This window comes from Oncorhynchus gorbuscha, linkage group LG03 (genome assembly GCF_021184085.1).
Source record: "Oncorhynchus gorbuscha isolate QuinsamMale2020 ecotype Even-year linkage group LG03, OgorEven_v1.0, whole genome shotgun sequence".
Lineage (NCBI taxonomy): Eukaryota > Metazoa > Chordata > Actinopteri > Salmoniformes > Salmonidae > Oncorhynchus > Oncorhynchus gorbuscha.
In genome coordinates, this window is record NC_060175.1 from 52,501,356 (window position 1) to 52,528,432 (window position 27,077).

Below are 27,077 nucleotides of genomic sequence, written 5' to 3' on the forward strand. Positions count from 1 at the left end.
AAATGCAATAATAATATATGTTGCTATGACAGTTAAGATCCTTCTGTCTCTATAAACTGACACTGAACACATACATTACATCTTTCTACTCTTACAATTTGCTGTAGGGTTATGGAACAGGTCGAAAGCAAAGTATTAATTATTCCCCGTTGTATGTATACCATGCCAACATACGAATGTAATGTTTACAATATGTAGCTTTTCATGTGATTGACTCGGTTCATGACTGTGGGTGGGTCCAGTGCAGTGGGTAGTCCGTAGTCATTTTTAGTCAGTTGGTCCAGACTGTAGACTTTGGGGGAGGGCAGAGGAAATGGAAGTTTAAAACTCCCCCTGTATCCCACTCTGCATTCCAACCCCTGTCTTTCTCTAAATTTTGGAGACCGAGTGCGGGAGAAAACGAAGAGTAGAGGGGGAGGAGATTGGCATCTGTGAGAAAAGCCCGATTGCAGTAGAAGACGAGGCTATTGAGGGTTACAGAACCAGCCACTTGGCCCCAGGAACTGAAATTTGCAATCTAAGGTAAGTCGCAATATCAAGGCTTTGAACTTGACTTGACAGTCTTGATAAATCTTTGGTTATAGTGATATCTATTGTGTTTTTGCTTTGATTTAACAGTGACACAAATATACTATATACCAACATCATTATGTGTGTTTTGAAATAGATACTTTTAAAATGGTTATTCTCAATCTAGAGTGTAATGTTATCAGAGTCAATGTACTTTGTTTTCACGCCACAGTTCCCTTTCAGTCACTCACTCAGTGTAACATACTGTGGGGAGTCAATGTCAATGACCGATCATATTCACCTGTTGAAAATCACGCCCAACAGGCCAATGGATGCTGAGCCTGCCCTCGGAAGCATTCCTGGTTATAATACCAGGATCGCATTCATTTCCTCAATTATTCGCTCTTCAGCTCACACAATCTACAAACTTTTCAAGGACACAAAGATTACGATTTTCGGCTTCAACTTAGGTGTCTGTTGTTGGGGAGAGAGTACTGGTACCCCTAAAGGTTATGAGTTTTGGGTGTTGGTATCTGTTTTTGTGTTTGATAAACGTCAACTTCTTTCTGTTCTTTCTGCTCTGCTTGTGTAGCTAATGCTTCCTTGCTTGGGTAGGATTTGTGTTTGCTAAAAGCCCACTACTTTCTGCTCTGCTTGTTCAGCTAATGCTTCCTTGCTTGGGTAGGATTTGTGTTTGCTAAAAGCCCACTACTTTCTGCTCTGCTTGTTCAGCTAATGCTTCCTTGCTTGGGTAGGATTTGTGTTTGCTAAAAGCCCACTACTTTCTGCTCTGCTTGTGTAGCCAGTGCTTCCTTGCTTGGGTAGGATTTGTGTTTGCTAAAAGCCCACTACTTTCTGCTCTGCTTGTGTAGCCAGTGCTTCCTTGCTTGGGTAGGATTTGTGTTTGCTAAAAGCCCACTACTTTCTGCTCTGCTTGTTCAGCTAATGCTTCCTTGCTTGGGTAGGATTTGTGTTTGCTAAAAGCCCACTACTTTCTGCTCTGCTTGTTCAGCTAATGCTTCCTTGCTTGGGTAGGATTTGTGTTTGCTAAAAGCCCACTACTTTCTGCTCTGCTTGTGTAGCCAGTGCTTCCTTGCTTGAGTAAGATGGCCAGTGGTAAGAGTAAAGGCTAACCAGCTGAGTTTTAACCTCCGACCGTACCCTAGGGAATACTCACAAGTGTTGTCCTGTTTGCCTGGGGTGGAAATACGCTCAGTAGGCCTTTGGCTCGGACCAGTGAAGGGTGTTCAGATGAAACCAGTGAAGGGTCTTCCGATGAAACCAGTGAAGGGTCTTACGATGAAACCAGTGAAGGCTCTTACGATGAAACCAGTGAAGGGTCTTACGAGCCTGGTTGGCTCAAGGGCAGCTCTGGGGCAGCCTAAAACCCCACAGCTTTGGATTTGGTGGTGGAGAGTGAACCATTGGTGGTTAATGTGCCTTTGATGGAGCTGTGTCGTCGGGTGGCAGATCACCTGGAGATGGATTGGGTGTCTTCTGCCCCGCAGCAGAGTTCCTCCAGGTTTGGGAGAAGGTATTTACCTCCTGTCCCTCACTCAGCGCGGTGAAGCATCACTTACCCCTGTATAAAGATTTTCGCAGATGAGCTAAAGGCGACCTGGGATTCCCCTCATTCAGCCAGGCTGGTGCTACCAGGTTATGGCGAGTTAGTGATTGTAGAGGGTATGAAGAGGGCGGGGCACATTTGCAGTCTGATGGATGGAAAACTGGTGAGAAACTGAGCTCCAGATGCTAACAACGAGGCTAATCCTAGCAGGGTGCTTCCGAATAAACCGTGCCGGCAGATCAGATGGACAAAGTGTACCAGGGTGAGGGGTGTGCCGGCCCGGTCATTGAATGTGGTCACAATGCTGCAGATGTATCATATCGATTTGCTGCAGGAGCTGAATGCGACTGTGGAGGTGGGGAAGCCAGTTTCAGATCTTCTCAACAAAATCCGTGCTACGGCTGATTTTGTGCTGCGTCTGTCCCACTGTACTAACCTAGTTGGGGGGAAAGTATGGTAGCAGCGGTGGTGGCTCAGCGCCACCTCTGGTTGACATTGTCCTGGATTCCTGAAAGGGACAGGCGTATGTATTTTGATGAGCCAGTTTCACCAAAAGGTTGTTTAGCTTGGCTATGGTGTTCTAACGGGCCCCTTTCAGGGTGAAACAAAAAAAGGACGCAGCTCTATGGGTCTTTTTCCCATGAAGATCCTTCACCGGGGCACCTCGGCTGTTCCCAATGCGTGATGGGAAGGGTCTAAGCCAGAGGCAGGATGCTCCAGGCCAGGGGGCGGCTTCGAGGTTCTGGGCAGTGGCGGACGTCTTGGCACAGGCGCCATGCTTGGTCAAAGGAGACCAGGGTGAAAGAAGCAGACCTCACAATCCTAGCTGGAGGAGGCATGTTTTTGAAGCCCTCCCCAAGCATTTAAGGCGACAACAATGTTCCCAAGTGGCTTAGTCAATGGGGGCAAGTTACTTGTTGCCAAAGTCCCCGAACCCGGTGTGAGCCGGGTATCAGAACGGCATTACCATGAAAGCACATTGTTTATACCCAAGATTCCTCGGTGTTCAGGAGATAATGCTTAGGAAACTGGCAGCGTGATCTGTCCAGTGGCTGGCATGCACAGTTTCACTGGTTAATGAGGACGGCGACGAGGGGGTACTGTCTGCAGTTCGCTGTGCATCCTCCTCCTTTTCGTGGCATCATTATGTCAATGGTCCCCGAGGTCCTAGCGTCTATCTTGAGAGAGATTTCCTCTCTCCTTCAAAAGCAGGCTATTCGGGTGGTCCCTATGTCTGAAGTACAGAGCGGTTGGTACAGCCGGTACTTCTTAGTTCCCAAGAGAGATGGAACGTTGTGTCCCATCCTGGACTTCTGTGTTTTAAACAAGCACCTCAAGGTTTGCCAGTTCAAAATGCTCACACTCCTCCAGTTATTGTTGTCTGTGCGTCCCATCGATTGGTTCAAATCCGTAAATCTGAATGATGCGTATTTTCATGTGGCTAAACATCCTCCTCACAGAAAGTTTCTGAGGTTTAATTTCGAGGGTGTGGCCTATGAGTTTCTGGTCCTGCCTTTCGGGCTCTCCCTATCACCCGCACCTTTTCTGTGGTGGTGGAGCCGGCTTTGGCACCGGTGTGAGTATTGGCCTATCTGGGTGATTGGCTGGTCGTAGCGGTGTCGAGGGAACCGGAGGAGCTCCACACATTGGTTTCCCATATTCAGTCTCTGGGGTTCATAGTGAATCACAAGAAAAGTTGTTTGACGCCGGCTCAGCGCATTCAGTTTCTGGGTCTCGTTCTGGACTCGGTTCTGAATCATGCGTTTTTGTCCCAACAGAGGAGGGTCGCATACCGGCTCTGTCTGGCAAGGTTTCAGCTAGAGCACTCTGTGCCTTTTCACTTGTGCCTGCGGTTATTGGGTCTGATGACCTCTATGATAGATCTGGTGTCTCTGGGACTTCTGTTGATGTGTCTGTTTCAGTGTTGGGTTCAAGGTATCCCCGTGGTGCCTAAAGGACCCATGACTGCTGTTGCAGGGGATTCTTATGGGCCAGGTAGTGTTCAGCAGGGTGATCACGACAGATGCATCCTTACTGGGATGGGGAGCGCTGTGTGTGGGCTACTTGGAAAGAGGGATTTGGTCAACAGCGCAAAGAGCGCAGCATATCAATTACCTAGAGCTTCTGACTGTTTTGCTAGCGCTGAGGCGTTTCCTTTCGATGTTGGAAGGCCAGAATGTGATGGTAAGATCCAACAACAGGACGGTGGTGGCGTACATCAACAGGCATGGGGGGGGGGGGGGCGCACGGTCTCTCTCACTCCTACACATGGCCTGTTATCTGCTCGTATGGAGCAGTGCGCATTTCCTGTCGCCCAGGGCGACGTATCATCCTGGATCTCTCAACGTGGGTGATAGAGAATCATTGTAACATCTAAACCGCTGTGAAATATCTTTTTCAAAAGCACAAATATTGTATTTTCAGCTGTTTCAAGCTGGTGTACAAAATCACACAAAAAAGACGCAAAAACTAAACTTATGAACTGGAAGCATAGAAATAGTGCACATAGAACAGATCTACCACTTCTTAAACTTGCTTTCAATGAGAATGACAGATCTATAACACAGATGTGAATTTGGTCAGGTCTCCCAAAAAGTTACATATTGCAGCTTTAAGTGTGTGTTATTGAACAGTAAGTTGCATTTCATGTCACTGTTTACATTATATTAGTCATGCACATGTCGAGTTTAGCACATTATATTTCCCTCAGAGTTTACTCTGTGTCAGCAGCTAAATGTGTTAATAAGCTAAGTAAGCTAGCATTGTGTATCTGTAGCATTGTGTATCTGTAGCATGTGTGCATTAGCACTTCATATTGTGTATATGCATAGAGAACATGTGTATAGCATCATTCCCTTAGTTACCGCTTACATGCAAGTTCTGACTGAAAACTGGTGTAAACAGACCACTATCTCAAATCTACTGCTGATAATCTGAATAATCCTTCCAAATCTTGGCAAGTAGTTGTAAGTCTGACATCCTAGAGGTGTGCCTCAAGGATCAATTTTAGGTCCACTGTTGTTAAGTATCTACATCAACAACATTGGGAGACATTGAGACAGCTGATGTACATTTTTATGTGGATGACACTGTTCTCTATTCAAGCGGCAGCGCTTTTGACTTTGGCTTAAAAACGAACTCAAATGGTTTTAACATCATTCAACAGAATCTGTACGATTTGAAGCTTGTTCTGAATTGCTCTAAAACAAAATACATGTTATTTTTCCAATACTAAACACTCTGAAAATCATTTCATTACTACCTTGAAAAGGAAGTCTACAGAGCAAGTAAAGACAAATATCTAGGAGTTTGGGCGGATGAGAAGCTGATCTTCACTAATCATGTTGAGGGCCTGGTAAAGAAGATAGAGATATAGTTTTTTTCCAGGCTTGTTTTTCTTTGGAGGCCAGATAAGAGCTGCTACGGTGTACATTCCTGTCTATCTTCGACTACCGTGATGGTATTTATATGCAGACCTCAGCACTACCCTGAAGGCACTTGATTCCGTGTATCACGCAGCTCTTAGGTTTATTACTGACCAAAAGCGTCTGACACGCCACTGTGATCTCTATAGTGTTGTCAGCTGGTCTTCGCTGACTCTATGTCGGCTTTAACATTGGTATGCTATAATCAATAAGGCCATTTTTGGAAGACTGTCACTTGATCTCTGTTCTTATTTGACAAGGTCAGAAAATCAAGACCAGTTACAGTCTCACTCCTACTTACTTCTAAAGGTCCCTAAAATCAGAACGGATCATTGCAAAAAAGTGTTTTAACTACTCAGCTCGGTGGTCTTGGAATTCTCTCCAGAACAGCTTGAAACCCCAGGATCTTCTTACTGAGGAATGTGATTGTCATTCGGACTTGGTGCGGTGGTACATTGGATTGACTAGTTCATCTATGGCGCTTGTATGTCTCTGTTGTGTCTTCCTAAAAACAAACCAAAAAATGATGGTGTGCCTATGTCTGTAAGTTGTTACAGTTGGTCTGATGTTTGTCCGTGGGAGTCCTTTATTAGTGGACGACGGGTCGCACCAATAACCGTCATTTCAGTCATACTGCATGAGGAGTTATTGTACACCCGTCTATTAAATGGATGTATGCTTTTGCACACTATTTGGGTTAAGATAGCACTTTAGCGTGCCTTTCCAGTGTATTAATACAGTTAGCATTTAGTAGTTAGTCAAGCCTAACGTGGCGCCGGCGCATGTTACTTCGGTGATTGTGTTGTGTCCCACCCTTTCCGATGTCTTTATGGGATTCAGTCAGATTCCATCCATTCAGTTATTAGTAATGGTGTAGTCATTCATGTGTTATTGCCAACTAGTGGTGCTTTAGTTTAAGCCTTTCATGTGTAATAACCTGTTATAGTGATGTCATATAGTTTATATTTGTCATGCAACGTCGTTGTATAATAGCTGTATATCATTCCTGATTTTGATGGCACTTTAGTTATCTGCTTCCTCCTATAGGAAAACCACACTGGAAATACACACACACATCCACACACACCTTCACACCCAAGTGTGCCTTGTGTCAAGCCGTAGCTCTGTATATGCTGTGCTGCCTTCATACGGTGCTGTTACATACGGTCTATCTTGAAGTAAACTGCAAGTCAACTATTCACTGTGTCTTCCCATCAGTGCATCCTGACTGAGGCCCAGATGCAATAACACACATATACCAAACCAGCAACCTAAGAATAATACACCTTTAGCCCTCCACTACATTGTGGTCCGTTCAAACCTGGTTAAAGTGTTTACTCCCAGATCAAGATGCAGCGAGTTACCGGTGAAGCCTGGACCTGGTCTGATCATCCACGGCGCCACGCCTAACCTTATCCTAGTTGTTGTAGCACAGCAGAGTATTCACAGTATGCACAGTATGCACAGTATTTACATGGGAAAGAAAATGACCTTCAGCCACTTATTGAGGGAGCTACCAAGACAACACTCCTCTCCACACAGTCCCTTCCTCTCCAGCCAGGCCAGATGGGACACAACTCCAGATGAGTGGGAGACCTTCAGAGAGTACAGGTTCGTCCCAGACTCCCATCTGAGCCACGAGAACAGAGGGACAGTCTCACTCAGCTACGTGAGCAACAAGAAGAGACCTCACACCCCAGTCCATAGCTAGAATCTCTAACACTAAGCCAGCCTCTACAGAGTCCTCATCCTGAGGCATCCCTGCAGCAGAGAGAGTTCTGCCAACACCACCACGGCCCGCATCAGAGCTTGCTGAGCATGTGGAGCCATCACCCAATGAAGAGGATAAGGCCTGTGATGGACAGTATGACAACTGTGAGTTGACTGACCCTCCACCGTGGCCTCAGCATGTGATGAGTCACTTCTGCCGTGTCGTCAGAGTGGCACTCCAAGCCTACAGTGCAGCTACCAAGAGCCTCCTCCAGCAGCAGCTGAGTTGTCTCAGTCCCGGCACTCACCACACCTGTCTGAAGGCTATTCATCCACTAGTGGTCCAGCTAAGAGACATACTGTACCTACCTATCAGCTCCCAGACATTTCCAGTGTGGAGAACCAGCCCGCTGACGGTGCCAGGGTGTATCTACCTGTCCCTGCCACTGGTTCTCATTTTGCCCTCAGCATGGGTATCCATCCTGTTCCTGACAAGGTGTTCCAGTCTGCCACCGTTAGCCAAAAGTAGCCTGCCGCCAGCTGCTGTTCCAGAGTGGCCACCCTCTCCAGCTACAGAGCATCAGTCACCAGTCAGCCATTGTGGAGCTCTAGACCACCAGTATCTCTTCCACCAGCTGTAGACCAGGGATCCTTAGCCCCTGTCCCAGTATCTCTTCCACCAGCTGTAGCCCAGGTGCCACCACCTGTCTCTAAGCTAAGAGTCATCCCTGTTCCAGTTAGTGGGGCTTCAGAAGCTAACAACAAGCCCCCACCTGCTCCTGATGAGGAGCACAGCTCATCTCCAGCCACGGTCCCTCCCATGTTGCTAGGACTACAGTGCTACAGTAAGTCTTACAGGTCCCCTTCCAGATTGTATATCACCATAGTATGTCATACCGAGTGACCAACTGAAAGGGAACGTACAGTTTTGAATATAACTACTGTTCCCTAAGGGAGGGAGTGAGGTATAACATGTTTTGGCCCCGCGCCGTCAGGGGGTTTGGGCTTGCTGAAGAGCGGTACTGAATTGAGGAAATCAATGCGAGCATCTGTATTATAGCCAGGAAGGCGGGGCTTCCGAGGGCAGTCTCGGCATCAATTGGCCCATTGGGAGTGATTTCAGTTTTCTTCAGGTAAATATGATTGGTCGTTGACTCCCCATAGTATTTTTTTGCCTCATTCCCTCCTTCAGGGAACAGTAGCTATATTCATAACTGTACATTCTCCCTCCTACTATGTTAATTCCTCAGGTTTGCTCCTCTTCGTACAAGTAAGTACTACATAAACAGTACAGTTTACATCAGTGAAAAAGCCTAATGCCAAACCGATAAAGAATGTGACGAGACACATACCTTTTAGAATAGTCATTACCAATCTAATGGAAAAAAATCTCCCTCTCACTATTTCACGCAGGGGAACATGTATGTGTTGTATTTGAATTTAGAAAGGAGTAGTACAGTACACACACACACACAGTCTGCTCTATTCTGGAACTGAATGTCTGAACCTAGTCCTCCATTGGCATTCATCCCATAAACAGGCGCTGTCAGAATGGGCCAGCTTGAATGGGCAAAAGCTAGAGGAGACTGCAAAATGAACTCCTCTCGAGAAATACTCTTATTCCAGCCATTTGTTGATGAATGGTGACGCATTTTAGATTATTTACAGTATGAGGATGGGGATGGGATATAACCTTGTCCTGCATTGCTTCTAGACATCTGTATATATGTGCACAGGCTCACATGTCTACATACAGTTGAGGTCGGAAGTTTACATACGCTTAGTTTGGAGTCATTAAAACTCCACAAATTTCTTGTTAACAAACTATAGTTTTGGCAAGTCGGTTAGGACATCTAGTTTGTGTATGACACAAGACATTTTTCCAACAATTGTTAACAGACAGATTATTTCACTTATAATTCACTGTATCACAATTCCAGTGGGTCAGAAGTTTCCATACACTAAGTTGACTGTGTATGTAAACAGCTTGGAAAATTCCAGAAAATTATGTCATGGCTTTAGAAGTTTCTGATAGGCTAATTGACATAATTTGAGTCAATTGGAGATGTCCCTGTGGATGTATTTCAAGGCCTACCTTCAAACTCAGTGCCCCTGTGCTTGACATCATGGGAAAGTCCAACGAAATCAGCCAAGACCTCAGAAAAAATATTGTAGACCTCCACAAATCTGGTTCATCCTTGGGAACAATTTCCAAACGCCTAAAGTTACCACGTTCATCTGTACTAACAATAGTACGCAAGTATAAACACCATGGGACCACGCAGCCATCATACCGCTCAGGAAGGAGACGTGTTCTGTCTCCTAGAGATGAATGTACTTTGGTGCGAAAAGTGCAAAACAATCTCAGAACAACAGCAAAGGACCTTGTTAAGATGCTTGAGGAAACGGGTACAAAAGTATCTATAGCCACAGTAAAATGAGGCCAATATCGACATAACCTGAAAGGCCACTCAGCAAGGAAGAAGCCACTGCTCCAAAACCGCCATAAAAAAAGACAGACTACGGTTTGTAACTGCACATGGGGACAAAGATCGTACTTTTTGGAGAAATGTCCTCTGGTCTGATGAAACAAAAAATAGAACTGTTTGGCCATAATGATCATTGTTATGTTTGGAGGACAAAGTGGGAGGCTTGCAAGCCAAAGAACACCATTCCAACCGTGAAGCACAGGGGGTGGCAGCATCATGTTGTGGGGGTGCTTTGCTGCAGGAGGGACTAGTGCACTTCACAAAATGGCATCATGAGGTAGGGAAATTATGTGGATATATTGAAGCAACATCTCAAGACGTCAGTCAGGAAGTTAAAGCCTTCACCCAACTTATTGTGGGAAGCTTGTGGAAGGCTACCCGAAACATTTGACCAAAGTTAAACAATTTAAAGGGAATGCTACCAAATACTAATTGAGTGTATGTAAACTTCTGACCCACTGGGAATGTGATGAAATAAAAGTGGAAATAAATCATTCTCTCTACTGCTATTATGACATTTCACATTCTTCAAATAAAGTGGTGATCCTAAGTGACCTAAGACCATGAATTTTTACTAGAATTAAATGTCAGGAAAAACAGAGTCTAAATATATTTGTCTAAGGTGTATGTAAACTTCCGATTTCAACTGTACATGTTTCTAGTCTGATTGAAATGCTAATAGTAATAATAGTAGCAGCAGACAGGGGTTTCAGACAAGTGACGGGACATTTACTTTCTAAACCTACAGCATGTTGGAGCTCTACTATGTTCTTCAAACGCAGTTCAGGCTCTCTAGATTCCCCTGACTTATTCCCCTGACTAAGATGCCTGTGGTGGGTTGATAGATAGGCAAAGAGAGATAATCACTGCATGCATATGTTGAGGAGCATGATGAAAGTGAACATTTCCCCCTGAGAGAGCGATAGAGTGAGAGAGCGATAGAGAGCGAGAGAGAGAGCGAGAGTATTTCAGGCAACTATCTCAAGGCTCTGTCTATGTCCAGGACCCGTGGGTGTGGCCTCAGTGGAAGCTCCCAGCAGCAGCCATCATGGTTCTCCTGCTCATGTCTGTGACTGTGCTGCATCTGCTCACTCTGGCCATGCTGTTCATCGCTACCATGGAGAAGGTGAGACACTCTCCACTGTTAGCCAATCTCAACAACTAACAAAGTTAGTGTGAGAGAGGTAGAACAATTATTGTTATCAATCAATAATAACAAACCTCCTGGCATTGACAACTTAGATGGAAAGCTACTGAGGATGGTAGCTTACTCTATGGCCACTCCTATCTGTCATATCTTTAATCCCTTCCATCTCATCTCATATTGCTTAAATGAACAGCAACCCTTTTTTGAAACAGATAAAGCAACACCTCACAACGACTCTCCCTTATTTGACCTAGTTATGTTGTGTGTATGTATTGATATGTAGGCCATGTGTGCCATTTTTACATGCATGTAGTTCTGTCTTTGAGCTGTTCTTGTCTATTAATGTTCTGTAATATGTCATGTTTCATGTTTTTGCATGGACCCCAGGAAGCGTAGCTGCTGCTTTCGCAACAGCTAATGGGGATCCTAATAAAATACCAAAATACCAAATCCGACTCTGCAGCACTCCCTTTTCCTGGCATGTGTTGCTGATATGAGTATCATAGGCTGAAGAGAGCAACCACAACAATGTTGAATATCAACCTACGGATAGTGCTTAAGATAAACCTACCGCGACCTTATTTATATAACATGCAGGAATTTGATTTATGGATATCCAATCACATCGAAAGCTCTGAAGGAATCCAACAGTGGGACGTGGCCAAACCATTTTTATGATATGGGCAGATTGCCTGCTGAACTAAACCTTTCTTCTATTGTGTGTCTCGCTCTAGTCCTGGTGGGTCTGGACCGATGCTGAGATCACAGACCTCTGGTATAACTGCATTCATGACAACACAACGGGAAACTGGCTGTGTGCTGCCTCCAATGAAAATGGTAAATAAAATAGGACGTTTTATCCAGGCTACGTGTGGTCTTTAGGATCTAGTGTACATGTGAATGAGGATGTCACTTTATGTCACCGCTTCCCATCGTTATTCTGTGTAATTATGCCTTTGAGTGATCATGTGCATGATGTTTGTGTTTTTGTGTTTCAATGTAGTCTTTATTTTCAATGTGTCTATGTGTTGTCCCAATGACATGGAGTCTTATGTCTCATCTCTTGTTCCTCCAGACTGGTTGCAGGCTGTCCAAGCCCTGATGGTCTTCTCTGTGGTCTTCTCCTCTATCTCCTTCCTGGTCTTCCTGGGTCAGCTCTTCACCTTGTCTAAAGTCGGGCTCTTCTATTTCACTGGCCTTTGTCAGGTCTTCGCAGGTACTGTACTGGACCAGAACCAGTTTATGGCAGCCAGTTATTTTGTGTGTGTACTTACTGTATATTATTTTAGAGGCTTTGTCATTAACCTAGATAAGTTGCTTCCTCATTCTCTGTTAATTGTGGTTATTGATTCATACACGTTTATTCTCTGAAGATAATTTACCCTCCCTGTCCCCTGTCTTCTTTGCTCCTCCAGGTTTCACATCATTTGCCGCCTCGCTCATCTTCACGTTCCACCGTAAGGAGATCCTGGAGGACTCTAGAGACCTAAGCATGGGTCACTTTGGCTACTGCTTCATCCTGGCATGGTCCTGTGTACCCCTCCTGCTCTTCAGTGGAGTTCTGTATGTCCACCTGCGCAAGAAGCAGTGAGCCAAGACAGACGTGAGGTCAATCAGCAGCATCATTCAATATTACTTGGTACTGTTATCCTGTTATCACTCGACTGTGGTGAACAACAACAGAGACGTGATGAAAGAGAGGTTTTTATTTTCTCTGTAATAGATTTCCAATGGGATTTACATACACTACATGACCAAAAGTATGTGGACACCTGCTCATCGAACACCTCATTCCAAAATCATGGGCATTAATAATATGGAGTTGGTCCCCCCCCTTTGCTGCAATAACAGCATCAACTCTTCTGGGAAGCATTTCCACTATATGTTGAAACATTGCTGGAGGGACTTGCTTCCATTCAGCCACAAGAGCATTAGTGAGATCCGGCACTGATGTTGGGCAATTATGCTTTGCTCACAGTCAGCATTTCAATTCATCCCACAGGAGTTAGATGGGGGCTCTGTGCAGGCCAGTCAAGTTCTTCCACACTGATCTCGACAAAGCATTTCTGTATGGACCTTGCTTTGTGCACAGGGTCATTGTCATGCTGAAACAGGAAAGGGCCTTCCCCAATCTGTAGCCACAAAGTTGGAAGCACAGAATCATCTAGAACGTCATTGTATGCTGTTGTGTTAAGATTTCCCTTCACTGGAACTAAGGGGCCGAACCCAAACCATGAAAAACAGCCCCAGACTATTATTCCTCCTCCACCAAACTTTACAGTTGGTACTATGCATTGGGGCAGGTAGTGTTCTCCTGGCATCCACAAAACCCAGTGTCGTCCATCGGACTGCCAGATGGTGAAGAGGGATTCATCACTCCAGAGAATGCGTTTCCACTGCTCCAGAGTAGTCCAATGGCGGAAAGCTTTACACCACTCCAGCAGACGCTTGGCATTGAGCATGGTGATTTTAGGCTTGTGTGCGGCTGCTCGGCCAGGGAAACCAATTTCATGAAGATCCAGACGAACAGTTCTTTTGCTGACGTTGCTTCCAGAAGCAGTTTGGAACTCGGTAATGAGTGTTGCAACTGAGGACAGAATTTTTATGCGCTACGCCCTTCAGCACTCGGCGGTCCCGTTCTGTCAGCTTGTGTGGCCTACCACTTCACGGCTGAGCCGTTGTTGCTCCTAGACATTCCACTTCACAATGACAGCACTTACAGTTGACCGGGGTAGCTCTAGCATTGCAGAAATTTGACAAACTGACTTGTTGGAAAGTTAGCATCCTATGACCGTGCCACGAGAGCTGTCAGTAAGGCCGTTCTTCTGCCAATGTTTGTCTATGGAGATTGCATGGCGGTGTGCTAAATTTGATACACCTGTCAGCAACGGGTGTGGCTGAAATAGCCATACCCACTAATTTGAATGGGTGTCCACATACTTGTCTCTATATATAGTGTATGTATTGTGTGCATACTATTACTGTATCTGTGAAATACACTTTTTCTCATTTAATCTATCAATTGTGTCATTTCATTTTATAGAACCATTTTTGACTGTAGGCAATATTGCTGCAGCTTGGGTTAATTCTGTTGTTTTTGTGATGAAGTATTTGATTGCATAAAATCTTCCTCATGATCAGTAAGAAAAAAAAAAGTTGTGGAGTTAATGGCTCTTGTGTGTTTAATTCCTCTGTGAAAGCTTCTTTAAATTCCTACCATGTGCCCATTGTGAAGAACTCCAGTATGCCGTACTATAATAACCTCTGTAGGGTGTGCCATTATGTCCTTCGAGCTTCAGAGACACTCCTGTGAAGGGGCATTCATAGGTAGCTACCACACTCACACCACAACATTACTATCTTACTCTAAAAAAAAACTTTATGGTCAAATAACATCATTAGCTGACTGTTCCACTTTGTAGAAACCCGTATCTTGTGACATCATTCTGAGCATGGATGGTGGAAATTCAATGAGAGTCAATAGAAGGTGTGGGAAGAGAGGACTGCCCCCAGCGAGGCTTCCCCAGGCAGTCAATGGGACTCCAGTCCTGCTCCTGTGGCTAGCAGACCTGCCCATCTGGCTGGACCGGTCTCAGGAGTCAACTATGAAGTGAATGAAAAGGTTTTCTTTCATCACCACATAATAGATAACACAAGGGAAGAAATACTACATACACTCTCTGTAGGGAGTCACCTAAAAACAGCTTTATTTTGGAAGATAGCCACACAGAATCCACAAGTTGGAACACAAGTTGACATGAGGATTTGAAAGTTGTCCGCTGTGCCCTTCAGGGTAAGAAGTGGCGATTCTCTCGAGGAAACAGGGTCGTGACCCGATCGTGGCTGCGAGAGACTGAAAGGATCTGTCAGCAGAGCAGATCGCTTGGAGCAGAGAGAGAGGCAATGTGAGCAGAGAGAGAGGCAACGTGAGCAGAGAGAGAGAGGTGGAAGGTGAGAGTGAGGGAGGAGTTGTACGAGAGGGGGAGGAGGAAGATAAGAGAATCTGTTATAAGTTGGAGGTAATCAGTCATCATATTTTAGGACATGAAGTGTGAGTGTGAAGGGTGAGTTGTCTTTTTCTATCGCCACTATCATTATTTCATCGTTTTTAGTGGTTATGATCTCTTTAGTGATTATATATCATAACTCACTCAGAGCTATTTGTTCCTTACGTCAACAAGGACTTGTGACATGTTTGTGAAAGGCTGGGAACTTTTTTTGCCTGTGTTTTCAAGATCGTTCCCTTGAAGATATATCTGTGTCCTTAGCTTATTTAACTGATTCTGGACAATGCTTTCAATGAGATCTAATGCGAGAATCAAGATTCATTGGTGACTGCGTTTCTCTCAGAGGAAACAGAGGTAGTGAAAAGGAGACTTCTACCGCACACAATTTTCCAGTAACAAATAGCATATCATCACCAGCTAGTGTCATTGGTGTCATGATTTTGGCTGGACCTGTGCTGCCCTAGTAGTGCTTGTAGGTGGGGGTGTACCCCCCCCCCTCCCCCGCAGAGTTCAAAAGACAACCCTCATTCCCAAAGAGCGAGGAGGCTACATATTGTTCGGCCATGTCAAACTCCCAGGAACAGAGTCTGAATAAGGATGTGATATTTCTGCCGATGTCTGAGTCCAGCCCGGAGTACCTTCACTGCGAGAGGGAGCGCTATGCGCTAGAACGCCTGCTGAGTGCGGGCCCCGAGGCCTTCTACACCACGCTGAGTGCAGAGCACCTCGTCCCCTTCCTCTCCCCAGAGGAGGTGAACCAGATCAGTGGCAGGGTCAAGGACTACCATAGCAGCTATGAGGAGTTGGAGGGGGCTGAGGAGGGTGGCAACTCAGGTGTGCAAGACTTCTCCGCCAGGTACTTCCCCACACACTCAGACATCCCTGCACCGTGCCTGGAGCTGGGCTGGCCTGAGGGGGTCACCTGGGTGGGAATGGGACGCGCCATGGTCTACACCAGCCCACCTGCAGATGAACAACCTCCTGTCAGAGAGATCATCAGAAGACTACTGCAGGGGGCTAGCAAGGTATGTCTGAGTGATTGAAGATGATATACTTTTAAGGCACAAAAATAGAATCAGGCCTACATGCATTTGGCACATCAGTAAAAATATTGGATTGTATGACGATTATTCATAGCGGATGGCTGAGTTCATCGCTACTGCTTTAATGGGACCTAGAGGTGCTGTCAAGCCGGATCCAGAAATGCCTTTTCTTTGCTGGGTCAGTGTTGTTGATGGTGCCTCTTCAGTATGTTGTGTTAGGGTTTTTCGACCTGGTCAGGCAGGAATATCCACTCTGTCACATATTAATATTCCTCTGACAGAGTGTCTGCTGTACAGGTTGTTGCCATGGTGACAGACAGACTGACAGATAGCACTGTGATTGAGGATCTACGCACTATCGCTTCACGGGGAGTCCCTGTTTACATTGTCCTGAACCAGAGATCCAGCCAGGAGAACCTCCACCCTCACAGGCTGAGGCATCCGGTGAGTAACTACACCCTATAAGGACTACAGACTCTGACTCCTGATGTCATTCATACCACTTAGCCAATCCCACATACCTTGTTAATTCACACAGTACCAAAACAACAGCTCAACATTTTAATAATCTTTGTCACAGTGCATCAGGTTTCATAAAAGCAGTATGAACTTTGTGAAAGGGGAGTCATTAACCTGACATCTGGCTCTTGAGAACCTGATGCACACCCAGGCTGACTAGTCTCTGGTAACTCCTTTTTTTGGGCATTTGTGGAATGTATCTGGGTGAAGCAACACAACTGAACAGGTTGTTCTGCATTTACTTTGTCAGTCTGTGCATCTCTTGGTGTGGCTAACATCACGTCTGTGGTAATGATATACAAGACAAAGGATATTATGGTGGACTACAGGAAAAGGAGGACCGAGCACGTCTCCATTCTCATCGATGGGGCTGTAGTGGAGCAGGTTGAGAGCTTCAAGTTCCTTGGTGTCCACATCACCAACAAACTAACATGGTCCATGCACACCAAGACAGTCGTGAAGAGGGCACAACAAAACCTATTCCCCCTCAGGAGACTGAAAATATTTGGCATGGGTCCTCGGATCCTCGAAAGGTTTTATAGCTGCACCATCGAGAGCATCCTGACGGGTTGCATCACCGCCTGGTATGGCAACTGCTCTGCCTCCGACCGCAAGGCACTACAGAAGGTAGTGCGTACGGCCTAGTACGTCACCAGGGCCAAGCTTCCTGCCATCCATGACCTCTTTACCAGGCGGTGTCAGAGGAAGGCCCTAAAAATTGTCAGACTCCAGCCACCTGAGTCATAGACTATTCTCTCTGCTACCGCACGGCAAGCAGTACTGGAGCAAAAAGTCTAGGTCCAAGATGCTTCTCAACAGCTTCTACACATTTCCTCAATTACCTCGACTAACCGGTGCCCCCACACATTGACTCTGTACCGGTACCCCCTGTAGCCTCGTTATTGTTATTTTACTGCTGCTCTTGAATTATTTGTTAAATTTATTTCTTACTTTTTTATGGTATTTTTCTTAAAACTGCATTGTTGGTTCAGGGCTTGTAAGTAAGCATTTCACTGTAAGGTCTACACTTGTATTCGGCGTATGTGACAAATAACATTTGATTATATGTATACTGTATATTCTGGCAGTATTTAAGTAAATTCAAAGTCTATGTCTGAATCGACAGGGTTGAAATAAAGTTGATTAACTTGTATTCTGCACTTCACAGTATATACAGGTTCGTGTTCTTGGAGGAAAGACCTTCTGTTCGCGGGAGGGAAAGATAGTGATGGGGGAATTGAAGGACAACTTCCTCCTGGTGGATTTGGAGACCGTGGTTAATGGCAGCTACAGGTAAAGCAGCTAGGTGCTCTCCACAGGTTATAACCTATTACATACTCAGTTACACTCTGACATCAAATAACAGCTTGTTATTGTGTTCACTAGCTTCACATGGTCAGACGCCCACCTGCACCGGCAGCTGGTGACTGTGCTGAGTGGCCCGGTAGTGGAATCCTTCGACCGAGAGTTCCGGATCCTCTTTGCAGCCTCACTTCCAGTTCCAGACACATGGAAGACCATCAAGGCCCCAATAGATGAGCCCCATCACCACTCAGTGCTCCTGGACCTCAACAACCGGCCCATGTATTTCCCCATGGAGCCTATCAACAGCCCCCCTCCTCCCCCACCCGCAGACTACACCCTGGATTGGGAGGCCCTGGGCGTCATCCACAGAGGCAGTCCTGTCAATCAACACGGTGAACCCATGGACATGAATGTGAACATGGAGGAACCATTGCAACATTTTACAGCAGTGAACAAAAAGCCACCTTTTGGGGAGGAGTTTAGTCCGAAGGAAGTTGATCACCTCACAACTACGCATGCATACGAGGGGAGGTATGTGTGATGAAACCAGAGGGATTGCCACAATGTGATTTTCATACCTGTTTTTATGCCACAGAAGGCTAGATTTCCTAACCATTTGAAACCAGTGAAAGGTTTTTGATCCGCGCGTGTATGGCTCTAAAGTGTACAAAAAAGTCAGTTTCGTGCACTCAGGTTTGATCGTTTACCTTTCATTCCCTTCTAAACATGTGTCAACAGGTGCAAACATGGCCCTTGTGTCAACGCAGGCCCATATTGTTGCGAGCTTCGGGGTGTAGAAACCTTAGAACATACAGTGCCTTGCGAAAGTATTCGGCCCCCTTGAACTTTGCGACCTTTTGCCACATTTCAGGCTTCAAACATAAACATAACATATTTTTTGTGAAGAATCAACAACAAGTGGGACACAATCATGAAGTGGAACGACATTTATTGGATATTTCAAACTTTTTTAACAAATCAAAAACTGAAAAATTGGGTGTGCAAGATTATTCAGCCCCTTTACTTTCAGTGCAGCAAACTCTCCAGAAGTTCAGTGAGGATCTCGGAATGATCCAATGTTGACCTAAATGACTAATGATGATAAATACAATCCACCTGTGTGTAATCAAGTCTCCGTATAAATGCACCTGCACTGTGATAGTCTCAGAGGTCTGTTAAAAGCGCAGAGCATCATGAAGAAACTTCGTATTTCGTCGTCCTAACGTAGTCTACACTGCTATCTGCCCAGCAGCTAGCCAGCTAGCAAACGTCCACCGTCTACCGAATAGCAGCACTGTAGAAACTATTACACTCAACTGAACGACTTGATTAGTGTAGTGTTAGCTAGCTACATAGTTGTCTTTGCTGTCTTCGTATCCAAGATAATTGTGTAGTTTGGAGCGTGTAGTCTTAGAGTGATTATCTTAATTTACCGAGGTTAGCTAGCCAGCTATTTGTCGTCCTTAACGTAGGAGACACTGCTAGCTAGCCAACAGCTAGCCAACGTCTACTGAATAGAACTTCCGCACTCAACAACCCGGTCGCATTCCGCTTCGCTCCACAGGTAGTATCACATTTTTCATTTCATTTCATTACAGCACAACGGTTTGATTTGTTTGATCGTAGCTAGCTACATAGCTAGCTACATAGCCGTCTGTGTATCAAAGATAATTGTGTAGTCTAGAGCGATTTTCTAGGTTAGCTAGCCAGCTATTGTCGTTCTTTTAACGCAACGTAACGTAATCAACACTGCTAGCTAGCCAGCTAGCCCCCGAATATCAGCACTGTAGAAACTACTACACTCAACGGAACGACTTGATTAGTGTAGTGTCAACAACGCAGCCACTGTCAGCTAGCCTACAAAGTCAACAACGCAGCCACTGCCAGCTAGCCTACTTCAGCAGTACTGTATCATTTTTAATAATTTTAGTCAATAAGATTCTTGCTACGTAAGCTTAACTTTCTGAACATTCGAGACGTGTAGTCCACTTGTCATTCCAATCTCCTTGCATTAGCGTAGCCTCTTCTGTAGCCTGTCAACTATGTGTCTGTCTATCCCTGTTATCTCCTCTCTGCACAGACCATACAAACGCTCCACACCGCGTGGCCGCTGCCACCCTAATCTGGTGGTCCCAGCGCGCACGACCCACGTGGAGTTCCAGGTCTCCGGTAGCCTCTGGAACTGCCGATCTGCAGCCAACAAGGCAGAGTTCATCTCAGCCTATGCCTCCCTCCAGTCCCTCGACTTCTTGGCACTGACAGAAACATGGATCACCACAGATAACACTGCTACTCGTACTGCTCTCTCTTCGTCCGCCCACGTGTTCTCGCACACCCCGAGAGCTTCTGGTCAGCGGGGTGGTGGCATAGGGATCCTTATCTCTCCCATGTGGTCATTCTCTCTTTCTCCCCTTACCCATCTGTCTATCGCCTCCTTTGAATTTCATGCTGTCACAGTTACCAGCCCTTTCAAGCTTAACATCCTTATCATTTATCGCCCTCCAGGTCCCCTCGGAGAGTTCATCAATGAGCTTGATGCCTTGATAAGCTCCTTTCCTGAGGACGGCTCACCTCTCACAGTTCTGGGCGACTTTAACCTCCCCACGTCTACCTTTGACTCATTCCTCTCTGCCTCCTTCTTTCCACTCCTCTCCTCTTTGACCTCACCCTCTCACCTTCCCCCTACTCACAAGGCAGGCAATACGCTCGACCTCATCTTTACTAGATGCTGTTCTTCCACTAACCTCATTGCAACTCCCCTCCAAGTCTCCGACCACTACCTTGTATCCTTTTCCCTCTCGCTCTCATCCAACACTTCCCACACTGCCCCTACTCGGATGGTATCGCGCCGTCCCAACCTTCGCTCTCTCTCCCCCGCTACTCTCTCCTCTTCCATCCTATCATCTCTTCCCTCTGCTCAAACCTTCTCCAACCTATCTCCTGATTCTGCCTCCTCAACCCTCCTCTCCTCCCTTTCTGCATCCTTTGACTCTCTATGTCCCCTATCTTCCAGGCCGGCTCGGTCCTCCTCCCGCTCCCGGCTTGGCTTGACGACTCAATGCGAGCTCACAGAACAGGGCTCCGGAAGGCCGAGCGGAAATGGAGGAAAACTCGCCTCCCTGCGGACCTGGCATCCTTTCACTCCCTCCTCTCTACATTTTCCTCCTCTGTCTCTGCTGCTAAAGCCACTTTCTACCACTCTAAATTCCAAGCATCTGCCTCTAACCCTAGGAAGCTCTTTGCCACATTCTCCTCCCTCCTGAATCCTCCTCCCCCTCCCCCCCTCCTCCCTCTCTGCAGATGACTTCGTCAACCATTTTGAAAAGAAGATCGACGACATCCGATCCTCGTTTGCTAAGTCAAACAAGTCACACTGCCCTACCCTGTGCTCTGACCTCTTTCTCCCCTCTCTCTCCAGATGAAATCTCGCGTCTTGTGACGGCCGGCCGCCCAACAACCTGCCCGCTCGACCCTATCCCCTCCTCTCTTCTCCAGACCATTTCCGGAGACCTTCTCCCTTACCTCACCTCGCTCATCAACTTATCCCTGACCGCTGGCTACGTCCCTTCCGTCTTCAAGAGAGCGAGAGTTGCACCCCTTCTGAAAAAACCTACACTCGATCCCTCCGATGTCAACAACTACAGACCAGTATCCCTTCTTTCTTTTCTCTCCAAAACTCTTGAACGTGCCGTCCTTGGTCAGCTCTCCCGCTATCTCTCTCAGAATGACCTTCTTGATCCAAATCAGTCAGGTTTCAAGACTAGTCATTCAACTGAGACTGCTCTTCTCTGTATCACGGAGGCGCTCCGCACCGCTAAAGCTAACTCTCTCTCCTCTGCTCTCATCCTTCTAGACCTATCGGCTGCCTTCGATACTGTGAACCATCAGATCCTCCTCTCCACCCTCTCCGAGTTGGGCATCTCTCGGCGCGGCCCACGCTTGGATTGCGTCCTACCTGACAGGTCGCTCCTACCAGGTGGCGTGGCGAGAATCTGTCTCCTCACCACGCGCTCTCACCACTGGTGTCCCCCAGGGCTCTGTTCTAGGCCCTCTCCTATTCTCGCTATACACCAAGTCACTTGGCTCTGTCATAACCTCACATGGTCTCTCCTATCATTGCTATGCAGACGACACACAATTAATCTTCTCCTTTCCCCTTCTGATGACCAGGTGGCGAATCGCATCTCTGCATGTCTGGCAGACATATCAGTGTGGATGACGGATCACCACCTCAAGCTGAACTTCGGCAAGACGGAGCTGCTCTTCCTCCCGGGGAAGGACTGCCCGTTCCATGATCTCGCCATCACGGTTGACAACTCCATTGTGTCCTCCTCCCAGAGCGCTAAGAACCTTGGCGTGATCCTGGACAACAAACTGTCGTTCTCAACTAACATCAAGGCGGTGGCCCGTTCCTGTAGGTTCATGCTCTACAACATCCGCAGAGTACGACCCTGCCTCACACAGGAAGCGGCGCAGGTCCTAATCCAGGCACTTGTCATCTCCCGTCTGGATTACTGCAACTCGCTGTTGGCTGGGCTCCCTGCCTGTGCCATTAAACCCCTACAACTCATCCAGAACGCCGCAGCCCGTCTAGTGTTCAACCTTCCCAAGTTCTCTCACGTCACCCCGCTCCTCCGCTCTCTCCACTGGCTTCCAGTTGAAGCTCGCATCCGCTACAAGACCATGGTGCTTGCCTACGGAGCTGTGAGGGGAACGGCACCTCAGTACCTCCAGGCTCTGATCAGGCCCTACACCCAAATAAGGGCACTGCGTTCATCCACCTCTGGCCTGCTCGCCTCCCTACCACTGAGGAAGTACAGTTCCCGCTCAGCTCAGTTAAAACTGTTCGCTGCTCTGGCTCCCCAATGGTGGAACAAACTCCCTCACGACGCCAGGACAGCGGAGTCAATCACCACCTTCCGGAGACACCTGAAACCCCACCTCTTTAAGGAATACCTAGGATAGGATAAAGTAATCCTTCTCACCCCCCCCCCTTAAAATATTTAGATGCACTATTGTAAAGTGGTTGTTCCACTGGATGTCATAAGGTGAATGCACCAATTTGTAAGTCGCTCTGGATAAGAGCGTCTGCTAAATGACTTAAATGTAAATGTAAATGTAAGAACAAGGAACACACCAGGCAGGTCCAAGATACTGTTGTGAAGAAGTTTAAAGCCGGATTTGGATACAAAAAGATTTCCCAAGCTTTAAACATCCCAAGGAGCACTGTGCAAGCGATAATATTGAAATGGAAGGAGTATCAGACCACTGCAAATCTACCAAGACCTGGCCGTCCCTCTAAACTTTCAGCTCATACAAGGAGAAGACTGATCAGAGAGGCAGCCAAGAGGCCCATGATCACTCTGGATGAACTGCAGAGATCTACAGCTGAGGTGGGAGACTCTGTCCATAGGACAACAATCAGTCGTATATTGCACAAATCTGGCCTTTATGGAAGAGTGGCAAGAAGAAAGCCATTTCTTAAAGATATCCATAAAAAGTGTCGTTTAAAGTTTGCCACAAGCCACCTGGGAGACACACCAAACATGTGGAAGAAGGTGCTCTGGTCAGATGAAACCAAAATTGAACTTTTTGGCAACAATGCAAAACATTATGTTTGGCGTAAAAGCAACACAGCTCATCACCCTGAACATACCATCCCCACTGTCAAACATGGTGGTGGCAGCATCATGGTTTGGGCCTGCTTTTCTTCAGCAGGGACAGGGAAGATGGTTAAAATTGATGGGAAGATGGATGGAGCCAAATACAGGACCATTCTGGAAGAAAACCTGATGGAGTCTGCAAAAGACCTGAGACTGGGACGGAGATTTGTCTTCCAACAAAACAATGATCCAAAACATAAAGCAAAATCTACAATGGAATGGTTCAAAAATAAACATATCCAGGTGTTAGAATGGCCAAGTCAAAGTCCAGACCTGAATCCAATTGAGAATCTGTGGAAATAACTGAAAACTGCTGTTCACAAATGCTCTCCATCCAACCTCACTGAGCTTGAGCTGTTTTGCAAGGAGGAATGGGAAAAGATTTCAGTCTCTCGATGTGCAAAACTGATAGAGACATACCCCAAGCGACTTACAGCTGTAATCGCAGCAAAAGGTGGCGCTACAAAGTATTAACTTAAGGGGGCTGAATAATTTTGCACGCCCAATTTTTCAGTTTTTGATTTGTTAAAAAAGTTTGAAATATCCAATAAATGTCGTTCCACTTCATGATTGTGTCCCACTTGTTGTTGATTCTTCACAAAAAAATACAGTTTTATATCTTTATGTTTGAAGCCTGAAATGTGGCAAAAGGTCGCAAAGTTCAAGGGGGCCGAATACTTTCGCAAGGCACTGTATGAAGCCAGTCATAGAACGCACGTAATGTGTGATTGTATGTACTGTGAGCCACTGTCTTGGTTGTATTTTCTCTCTGTGTCACCTTTATCTGTAATACATTTATCTTGTGGGGACAGTAGCAGTTTCTGTATGATCGGTGCTCAGGTCATTTTGTACTTTTCGCGTTACAGAATATGGGCCAACAATGTCAATTCGGAGAGCGAAATTCAGCTGGATAATCAAACAACTTTTAAGTGAGTCCATTTTTGGGAAGTATAAGACTCATACGTGCTCGGTTTGCAATGTTATGGCATATCCTTAAGAAGAGAATGAGCTTTATTTAGAATAACTCTCCACAATACTTTGAGTAGCAATGTTATAACACGTGTCTGGTTTCGGATGATTTTGCAGCGGAGATTTACCCTCTCAGGAAGAGAACCAGACGTCCGCTGAAACAGAAACCCAACACAGGTGTGTAACGCTGTGATAATCGTGACTATAATTGTGATTGTGAATTAACTTTCAGAACTCCAATTAATTAAATGGATACATTGCCATAGTAAACCTAGCCATACTTTGTCAGTAAATAGTACTAAAATTTAATTATTCTCTTGAAGGGTCCAACTCAAAACATATGGCATACACCTCTCCAAACAGAGGAGCTCTGAAGTTGATGAGAAAGAGTCTGTGGGGCCCAGTGAAAACAAAATGGAGACAGGCTCACGAGAAGAAGCTGTGGGCTTTCCCTCCAGAGAGAGAAGAGATCATCCAACTAGAAGGGAAGATGTTATGGCAGAGGAGTTAGGCACAGAGGCAACTGAATCTAGAGTCAACTCTGGTGCTGATAGCCCCTCTATATCTAGGGTGAGCCTCTGGTTTATAAATATACGCACAGTCCCACTGCTACTGATTCATCCTGTATGGAAATATGAATCTGTCTCATTTAGAGTACAATAAAATCAAATACTGTTAGATGTTAAAGGACAGAGTATGGACAGTGAAGGTTTGCCTTTCTCTTATGCAGAGACCTCTGATATTGAAGGTGCCACAAAGTGAAAGCTTCAGCTCTTTGAGTGACATCATGAGGAGGCTGCAGCCTCGTCAGAGCTCTTCAACCCAGCTAAGGAGGAGCGCTAAGACCACCGTGTCAGAACTCAGCAGTTCCATGATGGACCTGAGTGTGATGCATACAGACCCAGGCTTTAAAGAGAAGGGACCATCAGTACCACAAGCCAGTGTAAGTGTAAGGATTTAGGATTTATGTCACACCCTCACTGTATGTATGTATGTATGTGTGTGTGTGTGTGTGTGTGTGTGTGTGTGTGTGTGTGTGTGTGTGTGTGTGTGTGTGTGTGTGTGTGTGTGTGTGTGTGTGTGTGTGTGTGTGTGTGTGTGTGTGTGTGTGTGTGTGTGTGTGTGTGTGTGTGAGAGCAAGATAAAAATAGAAACCATCTACTGAGACATTCCCTGGTTTTCTCTTTTTCCGACAGTACTTTTCTGACCCTATTCGAATGACCCCAGCCTTCGCCCTGATGAGGAAGAGGAATGATGAGTTTAAAACGGGGATCCTTAGGCCTCCCAAAACCTTTCTGCCTCCTACCACCAGGCCTCGCAGTGGCAGCGTTGGACTCCAGAGGGACTGGAGAAGACCACAGAGTGACTGGGATCTAGGGAAGGAGGATAGAAAGTGATTGAGTGAAGAGGATGGAAGAGAAGGGGGAAATGTCACGATGCGAATGTGACAGACAATGGTAGCTGCATTGAGAGCAGAGTCTAGTGTTGAATCACACGGACAAAATTGATGTGCAACTTCAGTGAAAATGCTTACTGTATTTACCTGGAAGATGAAGCAGGGAAGCCATCTGTTAATGACGGTAGTTTGAAATGTATTGTAATGTAATGTGACGTAATGGATGTGACCAATGTAAACTCAATTGTAGGTCCTACAAGATGATAAAATGCTCAGCAGAACAAATCTAAACAGCCACAGTATTCATTGTTTCAGGCCCCACACAAATGTATACATACAGGTCGATGACTAGAACAATATATTTCTTGACATATTAATTGGTTTCTTATGGAATATTGGATTAGGACTGTTTTTCATTATATGTCAAACTGAATAAAATAACCTTTCATAATGTTAATACACACAGGTTGATCTGTTTAATATAACTTTAATATTTTGTTTATTATCATGATTAACTATGTCTCTGTCCTCGCAAATATACTATATTTTATAGTCCAGGGCAGACAAAAAAAACATATTTTCCATAGTATATGCAGTATATCCCTTTCATTTACATTTTACATTTTTAAGTCAGCCAAATAGTCATATTCTGGGACAGTTCAATAGTCAGCCAAATAGTCATATTCTGGTTCAGTCGCCAGATGGCAGTAGTATTACGAGTATGTTCATGATATCCACAATGTGGGGATTCAGGTTCTCTGTAGAGAACTGTGTTCTTTACCAGGAGGATGATGGGAGATGAGGTATGCTTGAGGTTATATGGGAGAAACTTGAAAAGGGTGGAGCCCTCAGGTTCCTTGAGGTATACTTTGACACTAGACTGACCTGAGCAGAACACATTGAGAGAGTGGTGGGAAAGTGTAAGAAGGTGCTAAATGTGATGCGCTGTCTGACGGGGAAGGAGTGGGAGGGCTGGGCGTTCCTCATTGAGGACCATGTATGTTGCATTGATCCGATCTGTCGTAGACTATGGCAGTATAGCATCTGGTTCAGCAGCCTGGACCTCATTGGAAAGGCTAGATGTCACACAGGGGCAAGGACTCCTTTCGGACATCCCCAGTGGCTGCACTACAGGTGGAGATGGGGGGATATGCCATTTCAGATTAGGAGACAGCAGCTGGCAATGAATTATTGGATCAACCTACAGGGACATGGGGTGTCTCATCCTGCGAAAGGGATTTCACAGGCATGCTGGGAACACGAGCGAAGACAGAACGCTTTAGCTGGGTGGGTAATATCTAGGCGAGGGAGAACGGACTGCATGGAA

At 45.9% G+C, this 27,077-nt stretch overlaps 2 protein-coding genes across 5 annotated transcripts; both read left to right on the top strand.

Annotated features, from left to right (window-relative positions):
* Positions 1 to 12,982, top strand: LOC124020831 (epithelial membrane protein 3-like). Of its 2 annotated transcripts, XM_046336124.1 has the most exons (6): positions 1 to 522; positions 8,463 to 8,482; positions 10,705 to 10,827; positions 11,583 to 11,685; positions 11,924 to 12,064; positions 12,264 to 12,982. In XM_046336124.1, the coding sequence occupies exons 3-6, from the start codon at positions 10,750 to 10,752 to the stop codon at positions 12,437 to 12,439; spliced, it is 498 nt and encodes a 165-aa protein (XP_046192080.1). In that variant the 5' UTR covers positions 1 to 522; positions 8,463 to 8,482; positions 10,705 to 10,749; the 3' UTR covers positions 12,440 to 12,982. The 2 variants fall into 2 exon arrangements, with proteins under 2 accessions (XP_046192080.1, XP_046192071.1); XM_046336115.1 differs by lacking the exon at positions 8,463 to 8,482 and having other exon boundaries at positions 4 to 522.
* Positions 12,983 to 14,911: 1,929 nt separating this feature from the next.
* fam83e (family with sequence similarity 83 member E) lies at positions 14,912 to 26,192 on the top strand. Of its 3 annotated transcripts, none has more exons than XM_046336137.1 (9): positions 14,912 to 15,880; positions 16,196 to 16,342; positions 17,586 to 17,710; positions 17,804 to 18,253; positions 24,252 to 24,314; positions 24,472 to 24,531; positions 24,678 to 24,924; positions 25,085 to 25,297; positions 25,551 to 26,192. In XM_046336137.1, exons 1-9 carry the CDS (start codon positions 15,419 to 15,421, stop codon positions 25,749 to 25,751), a joined length of 1,968 nt encoding a protein of 655 aa, XP_046192093.1. In that variant the 5' UTR covers positions 14,912 to 15,418; the 3' UTR covers positions 25,752 to 26,192. The 3 variants fall into 3 exon arrangements, with proteins under 3 accessions (XP_046192093.1, XP_046192099.1, XP_046192106.1); XM_046336150.1 differs by having other exon boundaries at positions 15,525 to 15,880; positions 16,180 to 16,342; XM_046336143.1 differs by lacking the exon at positions 24,252 to 24,314.
* Positions 26,193 to 27,077: the final 885 nt, after the last annotated feature.